This window comes from Mobula hypostoma, chromosome 18 (genome assembly GCF_963921235.1).
Source record: "Mobula hypostoma chromosome 18, sMobHyp1.1, whole genome shotgun sequence".
Lineage (NCBI taxonomy): Eukaryota > Metazoa > Chordata > Chondrichthyes > Myliobatiformes > Myliobatidae > Mobula > Mobula hypostoma.
Genome location: NC_086114.1, coordinates 42327188 through 42350166, shown reverse-complemented (window position 1 = coordinate 42350166; position 22979 = coordinate 42327188). Strand labels below are relative to the sequence as shown.

Genomic DNA, 22979 nt, shown 5'->3' with positions numbered 1-22979 from the left:
CCAAAACCTTATAAGCACCCACCTGGTTCATTCAAGTCTTCAGAGAAGGAAATCCACTGTCCTTATCCAGTCTGGCTTCCATGTGACTCCAGAATCACCTATGTGATTGGCTCTTACCTGGCCTTTGACATGGCTGAGCAAGCAACCTAGTCCTTGGGCAATTAGGAATGAGCGGTTAAAGTTGGCATTCCCTGACAATTTTACACCCCATGAACAAATAATACAAAAGAAAGTCTGGGTTTGTTTTGTTGTCACTGAGAGAGACCTGGGTATTCCTGGGTTCTTTGAGTGTGTGGAGTTGACGGCTGATATTTGAAGAGATGGTAGAAGAATTAATGATATTTTTTATGGTGAACTTGATTGTAGGGGTTCAGATGAGAGACCCGTCCAGCGGCCATATTCAAGCAACCACTCAGCAAACCGATTTCCTTCAAACCACCTGAGAGAACATAGTATTTACTCTCTGTCCCAGCCAGTCCGTTCTGCACAGAGACGAAATGCTCCTCGGACACTCCACCCATTACATTCCAGTTTATCCCACTCCAGAACTCCAGTTGGATTTATCAATGAAGCGGTGCATGGAATAGGGCTGTAAGTACAAAATACGAAACTGTGAAGCATAAAAATGTAAAGTAGAAAATGCTGCCCAGCAATTTCCAAAACCATTGGCCTAAATAGCTATTCCACATAAGATTAGTCATTTTTCCCTTCAAATTTACTCAAGCTATTTGATATTTCAGTTTCTGCCAATTGTTTCTGTAATCATTCCTTTCGATAATTTCCCTATCAAACTGCTTCACTCAATGCTTTAGATTTTCTTTCTTCTCTTAATATTTTCTTTGTTTTACCTTTTGTGTTATGTGCACTTTCTATGTAATCTTGGGTATCTCATTGCTTTTTATTACCATTATTGTTCAGTAAGGAAGGATGTGCTAACAATAGCGAATCACCAGAATGTTGGCAGAAATGGAGAGCTGTACTTATAAAGGGAGATTGGATAGACTCGGTTTATTCCCACTGGAACATACAAGGCTGAGGGGGTGACATTACAGACATTTATAAAACTATGAGGGGCATGAAGAGCATAGGAGTCTAGAATTAGAGGGCAAAGATTTAATATGAGAGGGGAGACATTTCAAGGAGATCTGATGGGGAAGTTTTTCACAACAAACAGTGGTTGCATGGAATGGGCTGCCAGAAGAAGTGGTAGTAGCAGGTACGATTACTAGGTATTTAAAGGCAATTATACATGCACATAGATAGAAAAAGTGTAGAGGGATGGGGATCAAATGTAACTAAATGGGCAAAATATTTGGCATGAACAAGGTGGGCTGAAATGTCTGTTTCTGTGCTGTAGGATTCTATGATTTTATGGTATATGTAAATGGATACTGATGAAACTATTGAGAACGTACATAGCCAGAGTGTAGCTGAGTGTATGATGAGAAGAATTGCATTTAAAATGCAACATAGTCACAAAAACAGTCCACTGTGTCCGCGCTGACCATCTATTACCTATGTACATCAATTCCATTTTCAGCTCATAGTCTTCTATGCTTTTATGATTTAAGGTGATTTTATTTATTCAAGAGACATGGGCTTCATAGCCCAAGCCTAGCATTTAATTGCCCTTGAGAAAATGGTGGTGAGGTGCCTTTTTGAACAATGCAGTCCTTGGGATGGGGTTATACCCACAATACCGTCAGGAAGAGAGTTCCAGAATCTGTCACCTAGTGACAATGAAATATTGGAGATATATGTTCAGTATTACTTTATTAGGTACCTCCTGTATCATTCTGGCCATTCTCCTCTGCTCTCTCATTAACATTTTTGCCCACATAACTGCTGCTCACTGGATTTTTTTTTGTTTTTCACACCATCATCTGTAAACTCTAGAGACTGCTGTGCATGAAAATCCCAGGAGATCAGCACTTTCTAAAATACACAAACCACTCCAAGGCAATATCAGTGAAGTCACCATTATGTTTGAAACTCCATAAATAAGGGCAACACATACAAGAAGCTGGAGGAACTCAGCATCTATGGAAAAAAGTACAGTCGACTTTTTGGGCCAAAACCCTCGGCAGGACTGGAGAACAGAGGCTGAGGAGTAAATTTCTTTTTTCCATAGATGCTGCCTAGCCTGCTGAGTTCCTCCAGCATTTTGTGTGTGTTGCTTGGATTTCCAGCATTGGCAAATTTTTTCTTGTTTGTGATCTGATCCACAATTAAGGGTATGGTGAAAATTCAATTGAGAGAGAGTATGGCAAAGTGTATTAAACCATCTTTCATAAGCATCCCAAATCACTCCATCTGCCCTTCTAATTGGATTGTTGACACTTGAATACTAATAGAATCTTCCCAGGACATCTCTTTCTGAAGAAGGCCAATTAACTCCTGGCTAACGTATCTATACTCTGCACCCTGGGGCATTTCTGTTATGCCAGCGGTTTGCTCCAAAGGCAACAGTAGGCAAAGTTCTGGTTAGACCAACTGAGATATTTGCAGACACATGAAGACTTTGGATGTTCTTCATCTGTGCCTCCATGTAACATGTGATACTACAGTATGGTCCTCATCCAGGTTCTTCAATGGTGCAGAACCCTATGTGGTGACTGCATTCCCTTCCTTTTCTGTTCCCCGTGTCTGCTGTGTTGCCCATTGGAATGTACCGTACAAAAACACTCAGCTTTCTTGATATTCTTCAGTAACTCTAGCTATCCCTCAAGCTCAAAGGCTGAGCGAGCTCGACAAGCTGGAGATACTTCATGTACACATTGTCATCCTGCCACATGAATTATCTTGGAGTTTCTATATAAGACCATAAGATATAGGAGCAGGATTAAGTCACTTGGCCCATCGGATTTGCTCCACCATTTCACCAGTTTCCCTTTCAGCCCCAATCGCCTGCCTTCTCCCCGTATCCCTTCACGCCCTGACCAATCAAGAATCTATCGACCTCTGCCTTAAATATACGTAAAGGCTATGCCTCCACAGCTGCCTGTGGTAAAGAGTTCCACAGATTCACCACTTTCTGATTAAAGAAATACTTCCTCACCTCCATTCTAAATGGATGCCTCTCTATTCTGAGGCTGTGTCCTCTGGTCTTAGACTCTCCAACCATAGGAAACATCCTCTCCACATCCACTCTATCAAGGCCTTTCACCATTCAATAGGTTACAATGAGGTCACCCCTCATTCTTCTGAATGAGGCAGGAATTTGATACAGGATTGCCAATAATAGTTCCCAGCCACGAGCAACTTGAACTGAAGAAAACTTCTTCTCAGAGTCAGAGTTGACAGCATAGAAACAAGCCTTTTGGCCCACTGAGTATATATGGCCATCAAGTATCCATACATGCTAATCCTGCACTGTCTTTTCTCAATTGTCCCACATTCCAATTAACTCTCCCTTTATTCTACCACTCACCTACACTCTAGGGGCAATTTACAGAGGACAGTTGATCTAGTGATCTGCATGTCTTTGGGATGTTGGGGAAACTAAATCACTTGGGGAAAAAACCAACGAGGTCACAGGAAGAACATGCAAACTCCACACAGCGCTAGAGATTAGAATTAAACCAGGTCACTAAAGCTGTGAACAGCATCTCTACTAACTGTGATACAATGCTGCCTCAACCAACATTTAAATGTGAGTTGGTATTTTGTTGAAACAATGTTTAATTAATGTGTTTCGACTTTTACTGTAATTTGTCTTTTAATTCATCCATTTCAATTAATTGCCCAGAGCATGAAGGAGAAATCACTTCAATTGAGCGTGGTTATGAGAAAAACTTGCAGACTGCACTTTATAACTTATCCTTGTGGAGCGGTGAATGGCAGATGGAACTAGAATGAAATAGGGAATATGGTGGGGGGAGAGGGAATACTGTGAATGAACTGTGCATAGAGGTGGAGGGAACAAGGAGGAAGATGGGGATGAAGATGGAAGGTATAAGGGAAAGAAAACAAAAATAAGAGGATTGGAAGATGTCGGATGGGGGTAGGAAGGGGGAAAATAACCCACCAGAGTGGATGCTTACCTAAAACTGAAAACTCAAAGTTTCTGCCATTGGTTGTAGATTAGTCAGGCGGTAAATGAGATGTTGTTCCTCCAGTGTACATCGGGCTTCACTCTGGCAGTAAAAAAGGCCAAGAATGAGAATGGGAAGGGGAATTGAAATGACATGCAACTGGGAACTCAGGATAGTCATTGCAAACAGTGTGTAGGTGCTCGGTGAAATAGTCACCCATTCTGTGTTTGGTCTCACATAGTGTCTTCTACCTCAATGACTCCTCTGACAGCTCATTCCAGACAACCACCACCCTCTGCAAAAAAAAAACCTATTGCTCAAATCTCCTTTAGCTTACCCTCTTTACCTTTGGGAAGGGGTACTTTGAGGCTCGAGTTCTGCTGGTAGTTTAAACTACAGGCTTTGGTGAACATTGGGCCCGTATGGGAGTGAACAACAAGCAAGACTCTAGGATGGTGTGTTGGTTCTCCGGTGTCAGATCAAGGATGTCCTCATGTAACATGTCTCTAATTCAGGCAGCATCCTGGTATGCCTCTTCTACACCCTCTCTAAACCCTCCACATCCTACCCACAACGGGGCAACTGGATTGAATGCAGTATCTTAGATGGGGTATAACCAGAGTTTAGTAAAACTGTAACATAACTTCCTGATTCTTGAATTGTAATGTCATTAACAATGTACTGTCCCTTTACATTTGATCTCCCAAAGTAAAATGCTTCACTTTTCGCCAGGGTTAAACTACATCTGCTACTTTTCCACCCATATCTGCAACTGATCTAAAAACACAGAAAACCTACGGCACAATACAGGCCCTTCAGCCCATAAACCTGTACGAACATGTCCTTACATTAGAAATTACCTAGGTTTACCCGTAGCCCTCTATTTTTCTGAGCTTCATGTACCTGTCCAGGAGTCTCTTAAAAGACCCTATCATATCCGCCTCCACCGCCATCACTGGCAGCCCATTCCATGCACTCACCACTCTCTGCGTAAAAAAAACTTACCCCTGACATCTTCTCTGTACCTACTTCCAAGCACCTTAAAACTGTGCCCTCTTGTGCTAGCCATTTCAGCCCTGGGGAAAAAAAGCTTCTGATTATCCACATGATCAATGCCTCTCATCATCTTATACACCTCTATCAGTCACCTCTCATCCTCCGTCGCTCCAAGGAAAAAAGGCCGAGTTCACTCAACCTATTCTCATAAAGCATGCTTCCCAATCCAGGCAACACCCTTTTAGATCTCCTCTGCGCCCTTTCTATAGTTTCCACATCCTTCTTGTAGTCAGGCGACCAGAAATGATCACAGTACTCCAAGCGGGGTCTGACCAGGGTGCTATATAGCTGCAACATTACCTCTCAGTTCTTAAACTCAATCCCACGATTGATGAAGGTCAATGCATCGTATGTCTTCTTAACCACAGAGTCAACCTGCACAGCAGCTTTGAGTGTCCTATTTACTTGGACCCCAAGATCCCTCTGATCCTCCACACTGCCAAGAGTCTTATCATTAATGCTATATTCTGCCATCATATTTGACCTACCAAAACTTCTCCAAGTATCTCAACCACTTCCTCTAGCAGCTTGTTGGCCTTTTCCATATACTGTATGAACCACCATGTGCATGAAGAAGTTGCCACTCAGATCCCTTTTAAATCTTTCCTTCTTACCGTAAACCTATACCCTCTAGTTTTTGAATCCTTTTCCCTGAGAAAAAGACTCACTTTCAAGGACTCTACAATTCACGTTCTCATTATTTACTATTATTATTTTGTTTTTTTTCTTTTATTTGCACAGTTTGTTTTCTTTTTCACATTGGTCGTTTGTCCATCTTTGTTGTGTGCAGATTTTTTTTAAGATTCAAGGTTGTTTAATGTTATTTGCAGCACACCAGTGTAAAGGAGAATGAAATAATTGTTACTCTGGATCTGATGCAGCACAAAAATACATAATAAGATAAGAACACAATAACTTAAGGTGACTGACAGGAAATGATAAAGTAGTAGTGGTTGGAGGAATGGAGGAGGGGGTTAGTGGGTGGAGGTGCTGATCAGCCTTACTGCTCGGGGAAAGTAACTGTTGTTTGAATCTGGTGGTCCTGGACTGGATACTACGTAGTCTCCTGTCTGGTGGGAGTGGGACATACAGTCCACGAGTAGGCTGGGTGGGATCTTTCATGAAGTTACTGGCTCCTTTCTGTGGATAGGTGCCAGTGATGCATTGAGCGGTATTAACTACCCATTGTTTTGCCTTTCTGTCCATACAGTGATGCAGCTTGGTAGGATGCTATCTACTGTGCCTCTGTAGAATGAAATGAGTATAGATATTCATAGGACAGCTCTCTTCTGCCTCCTTAGAAAGTAGAGATTGGTGAGCTTTCCTGATAGTGTACAATGTGTTTTGGGACCATGATGGGCCGTGTACTCTGAGGAGTTTGAAACTGCTCACAATTTCCACTGCAATGCCACAAATGTAAAGAAGGGTGTGAGTGGTGTGTGTTCTCCTAGAATCGATTACTATCTCCTTTGTCTTGTTGACATTAAGGAAGAAGTTATTTGCCTGGCATTAGGCCTCTACCTCTTCCACCTCTGCATTAGTGCTGATGAAGAGCCCCACCAGTGTCATGCCATTGGCGAACTTGACAATGTGATTATTTGAGTGTTTGGCTGTGCAATCAATCATGTGCGAGCAGAGTGTACAGCAATGGAGCATCAGGGAGGGAGTTGTTATGGTACAGTTAACACTACTTTTCTTTGCGTAGTCAGTAATGCCCTTGATGTCCAGCCACATATGCCGAGGATCATTATCAAACTGGTTCCTGAATTTCTTGAGCATAGGCAGGCTTAGCCCTCTTGATACCTAAGATGAAGTTTCTCCTGGCTGCTCTGAGAGATATTCTGGTTGGGCCGTGACATATCCGTTGTTCAGGTACCAACATCTCACTGATGTAGTTGGTGACAGATTAGGCCTATTCCTCGAAGTCCGTGTCTTCTTCAAACTGGCCTCCTTGAACATCTGCCAGTTTGTCTGTAAAAAAAAACAGTCCTGAATCATAGATATTGCCTCATTAGGCTATATAGTGTTATAGAATCATAAAAATGTACAGCTTAGAAACAGACCATTTGGCCCATCTAGTCCATGCTGAACCATTTAAACTGCCTACTCCCATTGATGTGCACCCAGGCCATAGCCCTCCATTTACCTATCCAAACTTCTTTTAAACATTGAGATCAAGCTCGCATGCTTCGCTTGCACTAGCAGCTCATTCCACACTCTTAGACCCTCTGAGTGAAGAATTTTCCCCTCATGTGCCCCCTTAACCCTGGACCTGTAGTGATGGTCCTCTTGAATGATTTCTCCATTTTCAGCCACAGTCAATATGCTGGGATTAACATTATGGAGATATGAACAGACAGGCCAAGATAAGGGCATGAGATGGCTTTGTAAGTACCATATCTGTATGTATAAACATGGTCGAGTCTGTTCCCCTCATGGTCATGGTGACGTGTTGGTGGAATTTAGGTGAAATGTCCTGCAGGTTAACATGATTAAAGTCTACTGCAGTTATGAAGAGACCATCTGGATGCGTGTTTTGTGGAGAATGAATGAAACTGTAAAGCTCTCCCAGTGCATCCTTGGCATTTGCACTCGGGGGATATGGACAGTGGTGATGAACACAACAGTAAATTGTCTGAGCAGGTAATGTGGCCAGCATTTTATTGTAAGATGTTTGATGCCCTACAGCAGTAGCTGCTAATTACAGATGAGATTGTGCAGCAACCTTTATTAACGTACACACAGATTCCACTTTCTTTGGATTTCCTCAACAGGGGGTTTCTGGCTGTGTGGAAGAATCATCCTGTTGAATTGGAATGCTGAGTCTGGCATGTTGCTGTTTAGACAAAACCTGAATGCAGCAGTTTCTCACCACTTTCATTCTCAGTCTCAATCTATTTTACTTTCTAGTGAGCAGACGGTGGCCAGGAAAAGTGTTGGTACTGCCGGTCCAATTGGTTTAACTCAGCCTGGCTAGTGCCCTAGCTGTCTTGCCACATTTCTGCTTCCTCTCACAACACCTGCGTCTGCTGCTTCTTCAGCTGAGCCGCCTAGGCCAGGTCTCTGTCACTCACTGGTTCTGGTGTGTGCAGAATCTCTATCCATTAAGCACCGCTATTAACTCCGTTGCCGGCAGCTTAAAAATAATTTTGTCTAAGAGTTCAGTAATGCTGCATTCGCAGAGCTTTGGTTGACGGAAATCCCTGACTAGGAACTTTGAAACACTAAGAATTTAAAACTGGCACTACTATTGTGAGCCAGAGAAGCTGCTGTGTTCCTGCACGCCACCACTTAGATACTTATACTTTTATTGACTTTATTTCCATTCTTTGTAGTTACTGTGAATGCCAGAAAGAAAACAAATCTCAGGAGACTATATAGTGACAAATAAATACTTTGGCAATAAAATTACTTGGAACATTTGAACATTCACCCTATTTATATCCCTCATGATTTTTTTTACACTTTTATAATGGGTACCCCGCAGTCTCCAAAGCCCGAAGGAATAAATTCCTTGACCTTTATAAGGAATAAGGTCTAACATTCTCCTGAACCTTCTTTGCACTTTTTTTCAGTTTAGAGTCATAGAACACTACAGCACAGGAACAGGTCCTACAGCTCATCTAGTTGGTGCCAGATTATTAATCTGCCTAGTTCCATTGACCTGCACCCGAGATATAGAGTATATGAATGATTTGAACTATAATGTATATTTAGTTAATTAGTAAGTTTCCAGAAGACACCAAATTGGTGGAGTTGTGGATAATGTACATAGAGCACTTAATAGTACAACACAGGAACAGGTCCTTCGGTCCATGATGTTGCACCAAACTAATTAAACTAGTGATTAAGTGCCTTACTAAACTAATCTCTTCTGTCTACACAATATCTATATCCCTACATTCTCTGCACATTCACATGTCTATCTAAGAGGCTCTTTAATGCTTCAATTGTATTTGCCTCCATCACCACTCTTGCAGTGTATTCAAGGCACCTACCACTCTCTATGCAAAGAGCTTGCCTCGCTCATCTCCTTTGAACTTGCCTTCTCTCACTTTAAAGGTTATGCCCTCTGGCATTAGACATGTTGACCCCTGGAAAAATATGTGGGCTCTTTGTAGGCTTCTGATAATCTTAAAAACCTTTGTCAGGTCTCCTTCCAGCCTCTACCACTGCAAAGAAAACAGCCCTATTTTGTCCAACTACTCTTTATAGCACAAATCCTTGAATCCAGGTAGTATCCTGGCAAGCCTCTTCTGCATCCTCTGAAAAGCTTCCACATTCTCCCTATAATGGAGAGATGAGAAATGAGTTCAATACTGCAGATGCAGCCTAACCAGAGATCTATAAAGCTGCAACCTAACTAACTTACTCTGGAACTGAATATCTTGACTATTAAAGGCCAGTCGCCTTCCTTGCCACCTTATAAACTGGTGCAGCCACTTTCAGAGACCTATGGACTCGAACCCCAAGATCCCTCTCTACATCAACAGTAACTGCTCACTTTCCTTCTATGTTCGATCTCAAAAAGTGCACACATCACATTGAACACCCATATCTATATTGATTTACCCATAACCCAAAATCTCCTCACATTGTTTCCCCCACCTATATCTATAACTTATCTATAATTCCACTGTATCCTTTGGCAGCCTTCCACTGTCATGGTGTGGACTGGCGATGACTGAACCCAGGTGCGGAGCAATGACAGACTCAGAGGTAGAGATGAAAACAAGAGTTTATACATAGGAATTCCAACTGAACATCGGTGGCTTGACCAAACACTGCAGGATAAATCATTTCTCAGAACAAGGACCCTGCAATAAGTGTTAATTGGGAGTCCATTTTAAATAATCACAGTACATGGAAAACTGGCGCCAGTCAAAATAAACTTTACAAGATTAAATAGAAATCACAAGGACTTAACGACTCTAGTTAATACAACAATTAACAAATACTGGTGCTTTAGAAACCTTGGAACCCAACGCTCAAAGGCGCACCACAAAGGCCTGCAGGACTTATGATGTCTACACTCTCCACAGTTTCACCAATCTTTGTATCCTTTGTGAGCTTAATATCCCATCCATCCACATTTTCACTTATATGTATTACAAACAACAGAGGTCCCAGTACAGATCACTGCAGAACTCAACTAGTCACTCTCTGTTCTTTTTGGGCAAGGTAGCAGGTTGATATGTGGAGGTCTGTCAATGGCTGGAGCAGGATGTAGATTTGTTGGAGGTATCAGCAAAGAAATGGGAAATGGTTTTCAATCCAGACAAGTGCAAGATGTTGCACTTGGGAGGCCAAATATAAGGGGACAGTATAGAGTAAATGGCAGGAGACTTATGTACAGATTGATCTTGCGCTGCAAGCCTGCAGAGTCCTGAAAGTGGAAAAGCAGGTAGATAGGGTGGCAAAGAAGGCATACCTTTTCCCTTCATTGGTTGGAGTGCTTAGTACAAAAGTTGGGATGTCACAGTGCATAAAACATTGATTAGGCTACATTCAGAGCATTTTTGGTTGCTGAATTACAGGATGGATATGGAGGCAGGAGCATGAGGTTTATCATGGATAAGAGATTTTTGGATTAGAGATTTTTGGCTGTAAGGAGAGTAGGACAGACTTTGATTTTTTCTCTGGGCATCTGAGGCTGAGAGACAAACTTACAGAAGTCAAGTATATGAAATTATGAGATGCAAATATACAGTATGGTAGGTAATTAGAGACTTCATCCCTGAGAATAAATGATAAATTCTGTGGGGGCATAGCTTTAAGGTGAGAAGGAGAAAATTTAAAGGGGATATGTGAGCAAGCTGATTTTGCACAGAGTGTGTTGTGTGCCTGAAATGAACTCCTGGCAGGATGATGGAAGCAGATAAGATAGCAACATTTGTGAGCATTTGAATAGGCACTATGAACCTGTAGTGTAAGCAGGGTAAGACAATATGATTTCAGATAAGATTAGTTTACTTTGATATCTCGGTCGGCATAGTCCCTGTGGGCTGAATATCCTGTTCCTGTGCTGTACTGTGCTATGTACCCATGCCCTTACCTTAAATTTCTCAATTTAAACCTGTATTCGCTGTCTAGACTTCCCTGGAGAAAAGATTCCTGATGATCTATCTAATCTATGCACCTCAATTTTATAAGCCTCTTTAACCTTTTATTGTTTGAGAATTGGTACCTTCGGGAATGAAGGATGTGATGGTTTTATTTTTTGACAATGTATTAGTAAGGCATTTGACAAGATCCCACATGGTAAGCTTATACAGAGCAACAGATGCATGTGATCCACAGGGACTTGTCTGTTCTGATTCACTTGGCTTTCCCACTGAAGACACATAGTAATCAACGGGACTTGTTCTGGCTGGAGGTTCGTGACTAGTAGCTTCTGCAGGGATCTGTACTGGGACATGTTGTTTGTGATATATATTACATGCAAGAAAATGTAAATAGGTGGCTTAGTACATTCACGTACAACAGAAAGATTAGATGGTGTAGAAGATTGCTAAAAGATATAGTGGATAAAGATAATTTGTAAATATTGATCAGGGCACACACCATGACTGGAGGTTAGACAAACCTAGATTGTTTACTCTGGAGTGACAGAGGCTGAAGGGAGAGCTGACAGACGTTTGAAAGATTATGAGAGGCATATGAGATAGTGTAGACAACCAGAATCTCTTTTTCAGTGTTAAAATATTTATTACCGGAGGGAATGCTTTACGATGAGAGGGGAATAGTTCAAAGATGTATGGGACAGGTTTTTTTACACAGGGAGTAGTGGGTGCCTGGAATGCGTTGTTATGAGTAGTGGTGGAAGCAGATACAAATGAGGTATTAAAGATGCCCGTAGATAGGCACATGAATATGTAGTAATGGAGGAATACGGACATTGCATAGGCTGAAGTTAGGCATTTAATTACTGGTTTAATTGGCTTGGCACAATATTGTGGGCTGAAGGGCCGGTTCCTGTGCTGTACTCTTCTATGCTCTTTTTTCTCACACCTTCTCACCCTATCCCTAAGGAATTGTGTTATGGTGGACCAGAAATGCAGGTTTAACTCAGCTTTATCAGACATGGCAAATGAGAAGCACAAAGAATTCAAATTAATTTCCTTCTTTCTTTTTTTCTTTGAACTACAGACAGAGTGCAAGGGATTGCCTGTCTGCCTCAACTCAGTTTCACAGGCACAATACTTTACTTCCACCAATCGGCACCACTGATTTTGGTCATTCTGCTGCAAAGTTATCTGAACAACCACAGGTACTTGAAGAATAGCACCAACATAGTCTGCCTTGTTATTGTTGTATCAGGTTACATATTCATGGCATTCAAATTGTTAACAAACATGCAAGTGCTTAATGTGAATCAGCAACTGTTAAATCCTTGCCTTTTGGTAATCTGAAATTTATTTTACATTTCTATAGATAATTTGAAGTCTATAACCTACTTCCATTGCTGGTGGGGAGTATGAGGGGCACAGTGGCACCGCATGGGAGACCCATGTTCAGTCCTAACTTTCAGTATCATTGATGTGGAGTTTGCACGTTCTCCCTGTAAATGGGTAATTTCCTCTTTTGAGTGCTTTTGTTTCCTTTCACATCCGAAAGATGTGAAGCTTGGTAGTTTAATCAGCTGCTGTATGTGGATGAGTTTTAGAATGAGTATTGGTGGTGTCGGATATAGTTCAGCTGAAGATATGGATGGAGAAATTGCAGATGGAGTTAATTCCGGGCTAGTGTGAGGTGTTGCAATTCGGGAGATCAAACGTGAAGGGACAGTGCACACAGCAAAGACCCAAACAGTGTTGATGACAGATAGATCTTGGGATCTAACCCCATAGCTCACTGAAAATGACAGCAAAAGTTGGTAGGGTTGTAAAAAGGCATATGGCATGCTTACCTTTATTAATCAAGGCATTGAGTTAGAGAGTCAGGAAGTTACTGTATGTCAAGAGGTTTTATAAAACTAGTTAGGCTACATCTGGAATATTGCATTCAATTCTGGTCGTCCCATTATAGGAAGGATGTGGAGCATTGGAGAGGGCACAGCACAGTAGGGGTTTACCACGATGCTGTCTCGATTAGAGAGCATATGATATGAGGAGAGGTGGGGCAAACTAGGGTTGTTTTCTCTGTAATAGCTGAGGCTGAGGGGGAGCTGATAGAAGTTTATTAAATTATGAGAGGCACAGATAAAGAAGATAGTATCTTTTTACCAGGGTCAAAATGTCTGACACTGGAATGCAAGCATTTAAGAGAGGGGAAGGTTTAAAGAAGATTTACAGGGTATTTTTTCTTACACAGAGAGTGTTGTGTGCCTGAAATGTACTGCCAGGTTGCTGGTTGAAGCAGATGAAGACATTAAGAGGCTTTTAGATAGGCACATGATTTTGCAGAGAATGGAGGCATATAGACCATATGCAATCAGAAAGGATTAGATGTCATTTGCTTAATTAGACTAGTACAACATCATGAGCTGAACCTGTTCCCATGCAGTACTGTGCTATGTTGCATGATGGATAGGCAGAATCGTTTTCTTAAGGTAGGAGTATCAGGAAACAAGAGGTCATGGGTTTAAGGTGAAAGTCAGGAGCTTAAAGGGGAGCTGAGGGGAATGTTTTTACATAGAGACGGGTTGATACCTAGAACCCACTGTCAGAGGAGGTGGTGGAATCAAATACAGTCATTACATTTAAGATGAAACTAGACTGGCATTTGAATAGGCAAGGCATAGAAAGAAGGGGATCTAGTGTTGGCAAATAGGATAAGTGCAGAAGGGCAAAAGTAGCATGGATGTGGTGATATTTTATTACTGCTTTAAATCCAGAAATATTAAAGTTTCAGGATATTAAAACATATCATATATTATTTCATTCATAAAATTGTACAGCTCAGAATAAGCTCACTCAACTGACAAGTAGGTTTGAGGGATGCAATTAAAAATATACCCTTCATGAATAGCTAGCAGTCAAATTTTGCATTTAGTGATTAACCAAATAGGCATAGCTTCCCTCAGAAGATAAAGGAGTTCACAGACCGAAGAGATATAGGTAGGAGACCTATTCCTTTTGCTTACAGGTGAATAGATTTTCACTGGCCCAGGACAGTTTGCTGGAATTGAGATAGGGCATAAGTATCCTTAATTTTGACATTCTCCTCCAGTCACAAAAAGTACATAAATAAATTTTCATCTCATCTCTTTTCACTGCAAATATATCTAGAAGCTCTGTTCAAATAGTTTTCCTATCCACCTTTCAATATGGTACATTTTATTTGTTTTTAAAATGGCAGAATCCTCTGTACTAAGGAGAACAAACACACTCACTGAACATCTCTGCTCAATTCTTAAATGTCAATTCAGAGATGTACAAAGGTTCTATCCCAGAAGGAGGTAAATTCTGAACAAACAGGCTGCTTATCCGAAACTGTTCAACTATAACATATCTCAAAAAAAAGTGAGCTGCTGTTTCTCAACCTTACATTGGGCTTTGTAGAAAATCTAAAAGCAAAAGCTCGTGGCAAAGCTACGAGTAATTCATTCAACCTAGTCACAATAACAGCAAGACTGAGAATGATGGGAAATTAACCTTTTACATTTTTCCACTATAGAAATCACAAATACATTCAAATCGAACTCAGAGTGCAATTATCAATGAAACAAGCCACCTACCTCCAAGAGACAGATACGTGGGGAACAAAAACTTCACAAGGCCTAAAACCACACACACATTTCAGGTAAGGAGAAATGACAAATTTAAACAAATCATAGATGAGATACTGTATGCAAACCAGAAAGTTCTTGACAATAGAGAAGCTATACAGTAATTATCTCCACTTGACTGAGGACAGCAGGTAAAGGCGTAGTTGAAGAGTAAGCTTGGGAAGGGAGGGAAATGGGCCTTGTCAGTTCAACAGTAAACAATCTGATGAAGCAGTCATCGCTGGGAACCGATTACAAGCAATGTAGATTGGAGAAACATACTCCTGATTATAAAGTCTTAACAAAGAAGAAAAATATTTTTAAAATATAGAATTGTAGTGTTACAAAAAGGGGTGTTTAAAGGAGTAGAAATACTTGGAGTAACACAGCATGGAAACGGGCCTTTTGGCCCAATATGCCTGTACCAATCAAGGGGCCCTCCAACCCAGTCCCATTTGCTCCTGTTTGATCCATATCCCTCTAAACCTCTCCTGTCCAAGTACTTGTCCAAATGTTTGTTGAATGCTGTTATTGTATTTCCCTCAACCACTATCTCTGGCAGCTCATTCCATACATGCACTACCCTCTGCATGAAGAAGTTACCCCTCAGGTCCACTTTAAACGTTTCAACTCTCACTTTAAGAGTATACCCTCTAGTTTTTAGTTCCCTTCTCTGAGAAAAGGACTACTTGCATTCATCCTGTAATGAAGAGGCTTTATAAGGCAAAGGCACTGGTCAGACCCCACTTAGAATATGATGAGCAGATGATAGAGGGGAGCTGTTAAAGTAGGAACAGTGTCATTATTCATCATGTAGTTCAGAGATCAGAGGTGCAAAGGGATGTGGAGGTCCTCATGCAGGATTCCCTAAAGGTTAACTTGCAGGATGAGTTGGTAGTAAGGAAGGCAAATGCATTGTTAGCATTCATTTCGACATGACTAGAGTATAAAAACAAGGATGTAATGCTGAGGCTGTATAAGACATTGGTCAGACCACACTTAGAATATGGTGAGCAGTTTTGGACCCCTCAGGCTGGTTTAGAGAGAGTCCAGAGAAGGTTTATGAGAATGATTCCAGGAATGAATGGGTTAATTTATGAGGAATGTTTGTTGGCTCTAGGCTGTATACACTGGAGTCTAGAAGAATAGGTGGGGGGGGTGGGGAATCTCATCGCAACCTATTGAATATTGAAAAGCCTGGATAGAGTGGACGTGGAGAGAGCATTTCCTATAGCAGGAGAATCTAGGACCAGAGGGCACAATCTCAGAATACAAGGACGTTGCTTTAGAACAGAGATGAGGAGGAATTTCTTTACTCAGAGGATGGTGAGTCTGTAAAGGTCAATGGTCTCACCAATGTCTTGTAATCTGCAATGATGCCCTAATGATAAAGGAAAGCTTGCCCGACACCTTCTTCATCACTCTGTCCAGCAGGGAGCCACTTTCAGCCAACTAAATGCTTCTCCTATGTCCCTTTGTTCCACAATACTCCCAGGTCCAACCATTCACTGTGTGAGGCCTACCCTACTTTGACTTCCCACAATGTAATACTTGGGTCTTATCTGAATTGAAAGCCATTTGCCAATTCCTAGCCCACTTACTCAGCTAACCAAAAGCTCCTTGTAATTTTTGATAACTTCCTTCAAAAGTCTACAATACTACCTATTTTAGTATCATCCTCAAACTTACTAGCTATGCTTTGTGCACATACATCGAAATCATTTATATAAATAACAATCCAAGGCCCCAGCACCAAGATCATAGGTCTCCAGTCTGAGAAACGACCTTAAGACATAACTCTGTTTCACACTGTTAAGATAATTGCAATTTCGTTTAGCTAGAAATCCCAACGATGTAACCTTCAAACTTCCTTGTCAAAGTCTTGCTAAATTCCATGTAGACAATGTCCACTGCCCTACCTTCATCTACCCTTTTGCTTACCTCTTCAAAAAATCTTAACAGGTTTGTCATACACGATTTTCCATGCTATCTCCAATTAGATCTTACCTATCCAAATGTTGATAGAACCTGTTTATCAGAATTCTCTCTGGTAACTCACCGATCATTGATGTTAGACCCACCAACCTGTAGTTCCTGGCTTGTCTTTGTTGCCATTAAGTAAAGGTGCAATATTAGCCACCTTTCAAACTTCTGGAACTTCAGCTGTGGCTAAAGATGAAACAAAGATCTCTGCAAGAGCCTGTGTAATTTCTTTGCTAAATTCCCACAAGGTCTAAGGATGCACTCAGTCGACAATATCTCTGAGAATTTATCTGCCAGAATGTGCTTTAAAGCCACCAATATCTGCACCATGGTAATCATATGTGGTCCAAGGCATCACCACTCATTTTAACTTCTTTAGCATCTAACAATTTCTCCACGGTAAAAACTGATGACAGATATTCATTAAAAAATCTCACCCATCACCTGTGACTCCACACAGACAGCCACGCTGATCTTTAAGGGGACCTATTCTCTCTCTAATCACCTTTCACTCTAAATATATCTACAGAATTTCTTTGGATATTCCTTAACCGTACCTGCCAGGTCCTTTCCATGCTCTCAATTTTGCCCATAAGTGATTTCCCACTTAAATGTTCACCTATAGTTCTCATAGTCACTGAGGAATTCTTGCCCCGATTGCCTAAACCACGTGTTTTGTTACCTTCCTTTTCCTGGTCAGAGCTTCAATATCTCTGATCAGCTAGGGTTCCCTAGACTTGCCAGCCTTACCCTTCGGTCTAGCAGGAATATGCTGCTCCTGGACTCTTGGTATCACTTTTAAAATCCTCCCACTTTAAAGACATTCCTTCTCCTGCAAACAGTCTCACCCAGTTCCTGCCTGATGCCTCCAAAATTGGTCCTGCCCCAGATTAGGACTTTAACCTGCGGAACCATTCTAGCTTTGTCCAAAACTATTTTAAAAGCAATAGAATTGTGGTCACTGGAACCAAAGTGCTCTCCCTCTGACACTTAAGGGAAGATCCAGTGTTGCATTGTGTCTAGTTAGACTCTTTATATTTTGATAAGAAGCTTTCACCTTTTCTAAACCCTTTGCAATATTGGTGGCCTAGTCAATATAAGAGAAGTGAATATCTCCTACTGGCTCCCTTATTATTCTTTCAACTATCTGCAATAAATGTAGTTTAAACCAGTAGTAATTCCTCTGCTTCTGCGATGCTCCTGGCTATCCTGATGACTAATCTTGCTCTCTTTAGGAACAGTCTTTTCCTCCAACTTCCCAGCTCCATCCCAACTGCTCAGGGTCTCTCCTCCACACCCCCACCCCCATCAATATAGTCTGAACCCTTCAGAGTAGCAGCAGCGAATCTCCCTGCCAGAATATTGGTCCCTCTTGAGTTCATTCACAATGTGCCCCTCTTGTACAGGTCACTTTTGCCCCAGAACAGCTCCCAGTGATCCAAGAACCTAAATTCTGCACCAGCATCTCAGTCACACACTCAACCGATCTATCTTTCTATTCCTGCCCTGATGACCACATGGCACAGGGAGTAATGCAGACATCACTGCCCTTGAGGTCGTGCTTCTTAGCTTTGTCCTAGCTCCCCATACTTGCCCAGATGACCCATCCCCTTTTCTACCTTTGTCTTATGTACTAATGTGCTCCACGACATCTGGCTGCTCATTCTTCCTCTTGGGAATATTCTGCAACTGTTCAGACACATCACTAACTGCCGTGGCACCAGGGAGGCAACACGCTATCCTGGTGTCTCCTTAATGTCCCCTCACTAACAAGCCTCATATTATTATTATTCTTTCTTACTGCACTGTTTCCCTCTGAGCCATTAGAGTCTGGCAAGGTGCTACTCCATGAAAGGGCATTCCCCAATCCCCAGCAGTATCCAAACAGATATACCTGTTAGTGAGGAGAACCGGTACAGGGAATCCCTGTACTGCTTTGCCCACCTCACTTGCCTTTCCTGGAGGTTTGAATTGGTGAATAGTGTGTCATCTGAGCACAGCAGTCTTCAGGTTGCCTAATTACCAAACCTTGGTAAGAGAGAAGTTTATTTTTAAAATTTTAAAAGTAATAGTTAAATCTTGATTCTTTTGTCTTTAAGTTATATTATATCTTTTTAGTTTTACATAGAAACATAGAAAATAGGTGCAGGAGTAGGCCATTCAGACCTTTGAGTCTGCACCACCATTCAGTATGATCATGGCTGATCATCCAACTCAGAACCCTGTACCCCCTGATCCCTTTAGCCACAAGGGCCATATCTAACTCCCTCTTAAATATAGCCAATGAACTGGCCTCAACTGTTTCCTGGGGCAGAGAATTCCGGAGATTCACCACTCTCTGTGTGAAGAAGTTTTTCCTCATCTCAGTCCTAAAAGACTTCCCCTTTATCCTTAAACTGTGACCCCTCGTTCTGGACTTCCCCAACATCGGGAACAATCTTCCTGCATCTAGCCTGTCCAATCCCTTTAGAATTTTATACGTTTCAATAAGATCCCCCCTCAATCTTCTGAATTCCAGCGAGTATAAGCCTAGTCGATCCAGTCTTTCTTCATATGAAAGTTCTGCCATCCCAGTAATCAATCTGGTGAACCTTCTTTGTACTCCCTCTATGGCAAGAATGTCTCTCCTCAGATTCGGGGACCAAAACTGCACACAATACTCCAGGTGTGGTCTCACCAAGGCCTTGTACAACTGCAATAGAACCTCCCTGCTCCTGTACTCAAATCCTCTTGCTATGAATGCCAGCATACCATTCGCCTTTTTCACCGCATTCTGTACCTGCATGCCCACTTTCAATGACTGGTGTATAATGACACCCAGGTCTCATTGCACCTCCCCTTTTCCTAATCAGCCACCATTCAGATAATAATCTGTTTTCCTGTTCTTGCCAGCAAAGTGGATAACCTCACATTTATCCACATTAAATTGCATCTGCCATGAACTTGCCCACTCACCCTGCATCCTCTTAGCATCTTCTTCACAGCTAACACTGCCGCCCAGCTTCGTGTCATCCGCAAACTTGGAGATGCTGCATTTAATTCCCTCATCTAAGCCATTAATATATATTGTAAACAACTGGGGTCCCAGCACTGAGCCTTGCGGTACCCGACTAGTCACTGCCTGCCATTCTGAAAAGGTCCCGTTTTATATCTTGTATTATAGTTTTCAATTGAGGTGGTGAGAGTGGGGAGTTAAGTAAGGATACTTGGATGTAGAAAGCTGAGGGCTGTCAGATCACTGAGATCCCCGGAGCACAGAAGCCAAAAAGTGTGGATAAGAGGGTCTGTGGTGACAAAGGGGCTTTGGTGAGCAGGGCTGGCAGGAGCAGAACAACTCAGGCACTGGTTTGATAGTGCAATACAACAACTGGTAAGTGACTAGGTGGTTGGATTAGTATTTTCAAATAGATCTTTACTTTATAAAGTCAAGCTGTGAAAGCCAAGTATTGGAGAGCAGCTCAGCCAAGTGCATCATGTGCTTTGTGGAACATCATGATGTTTCCAGTGTCTGACAATCATGTGCACAGAGTGTCTCCAGTGCGCTGGCTTGAACGCTGCCTTGTGCAGCTGGCATGTCACTGCAGTCACTGTGATGCACCTGCAAGATTGAGAGCTTATAATGAAAATTATACAAAACAATCCCACTCCAAGCTAACACCATCTTGTCATACAGATTTCCATTTTATTTTCACATTTACCAAGGAGGAATCATATTTAACTCTTCCCTTACACTTCTCCGCTTGATTCCTCATTGGTACATTGCACAAAAATTACAGTTAAAATTACAATAACTAGAATTATTATAATTACTTAAGCAGTGGGATTAAAATATGAAATCTATAAAGGCAATAAACTAAAGTAAACTGCACTCTAAACACAACTAATATGATTAGTTCACAACCACTATTTATTCCCTAGTCCCATACTTTATTTTAAATAATGCAAACCCAATCGCAATTGATCATGATTAAATTTCAAAAGATGTGTATATTGTCCTTCTGTAGCTTCCCTTCTTCCTCAACAATACCTGCCCCTCCACCTATCTTTGTATCATCTGAAGACTTGGCCACAAAACCATAAATTCTATCATCCAAATCATTGACAATTTCTATAGATACAATTCCTTCATAATACTTCTTTGGAGTTGCATGTAATTTTTCAAATACCTGGATCTTCCCACCAACACATCCAAAATGAGTGTTAATTATTGTTGTCTCTGAGTCGTATCCATGTCTACGCAGGATCTTAGGTCATGGGTGTTGATTGCATTCATGCATATAAAGACATCTCAGTCAATTGGTTGTTTCCTGGTCTAAAAATGCAGCTCCAGGAAAATCATTGTTCTGAGCTAAATTTTAAATTCAACTTACAATCCATATTCAGATCTGAAGGCTCATTGCAGTTGAAATTATTATTTGCTACATACCTTAACTCCAGAATACACTGTAACACAGCTTTGCAAGCTTGATTGTGGGTTGCTCTGCTGCCTGATACATGTCAAATATCGTTTTCAAAGCTCACAGCAAAATCTAACAAGCTACACCCTTACTCTCCTCCTTTTTGGGAACCCTACATTAATCAGCAGAGTGGCTACCATGTCCATTGCGTCATTACTACCGCTTTCCATCTTGGCCTTCCAACATGTGGGAAGGCAACACACGGACAATATGCTGGCCACTGCTACAAAAGCATAGGTGTTGTCTGTCCACCCTGGTACCTTAAGATCAGTCCCGTCTTAGGTTATGTCCTGTTATTTGCAAAACAAAGTGTCAATTGTGCTGAATCCTGCTGACTATGCCAACCGTGTAACAAAAATTATTTAAAAATTTTTCCATGTTCTTTCCTGATGTAGTAATAGGCATTTGTGCATGTATTCCAAAAAAGGAGACACTATACACATGTTAAACCACAAGAAATCACTTTATTAGGATTATAAATAACATGCAATACAAAAAGAAAAACAAATGGTTAACGAATTAGCAGTACAGAAAACAAACAAATATTTATTTCTTTTATTTATGTCTCTCTCTTATCTCTCTTATCGGCATCAATCTTCTGATAACTTGGTATTTTGTCACATCTATAACTTGGTATCTTTTCGCATTGTAATGACTACAAACACTGAAATTACAGCTGCAAAATCCAGGGCAATAACTTCTTTTAAAATGCAATCAGGTGCTGGAAGAAAAAGAAAACTTAAAGAGTATAGGAGTCAATAAAATGGGATCAGGAAATTCCTTAAAATTGGTTTGCTCCTGTTTAGAAACACTAAAATTGAGATGAAATTACAGAGGGGCTGTCTTGTCATCTCAGTGTATCAATGATCTGGATGATAATATGGTAATCAGGTTCAGCAAATTTGCGGATGACATCAAGATTGGGGGCATAGTGGACAGTATCAAAGCTTGCAGCAGGACCTACACTAGCTGGAAAATGGGCTGAAAAATAGCAGATGGAATTTAATGCAGACAAGTGTGAAGTGTTGCACTTTGGGAGGATAAGCCGGGGTAGAACTTACATGGTGGGCACTGAGGACTACAGTGAAACAGAGGGATCTGCGAATACAGATCCATAATTCCTTGAAAGTGGAATCAGGTACATAGGGTTGTAAAGCGAGCTTTTGACACATTGGCCTTCATAACTCAAAATATAGAGTACAGAGGTTAGGATGTTATGTTGAAGTTGCATAAGATGTTGCTGAGGGCAAATTTGGAATACTGTGTGCAGCTCTGGTTACCTACCTACAGAAAAAAAATCAATAAGATTGAAAGAACACAGAGAAAATTTATAAGGTTGTTGCCTGGACTTGAGGAACTGAGTTATAGGGATACATAGTTGAATAGGCTAGGACTTTTTTTCTCTGGGGTGTACAGAATGAGGGGAAATTTGGAAGCGGGATATAGATAGGGAAAAAATCCAAGGAGGTTTTTTCCACTGAGTTTGGGTAAGACTAGAACCAGAGTTTGTAAATTAAGAGTGAAAGATGAAATGTTGTTCCATTATCCAAAAAGGGAACTGGGGATAATCCTCAAAACTATAGACCAGTGAGTCTCATGTCAATGGCATGGAAGTTACTGGAGAGAATTCTTAGGGATAAGACTCATGAGCATTTGGAAAACCATGGCCTAAATAGGGAGAGCTAGCATGGCTTTGTGCAAAGAAAGTCATATCTTACTAACTTAATTAGATTTTTTGAT

General features: G+C 41.3%; 1 protein-coding gene across 2 annotated transcripts in view; it reads left to right on the top strand.

Annotated features, from left to right (window-relative positions):
• LOC134358509 (protein FAM149B1-like) overlaps positions 1–22979 on the top strand; it is a 125847-nt gene that overhangs the window by 83374 nt on the left and 19494 nt on the right. For both annotated transcript variants that reach the window (XM_063070804.1, XM_063070802.1), the window contains 3 exons: positions 367–591; positions 12240–12360; positions 14709–14834. In XM_063070804.1, the coding sequence (XP_062926874.1) occupies positions 367–591; positions 12240–12360; positions 14709–14834 (472 nt within the window). The remainder of the gene's footprint in view (positions 1–366; positions 592–12239; positions 12361–14708; positions 14835–22979) is intronic.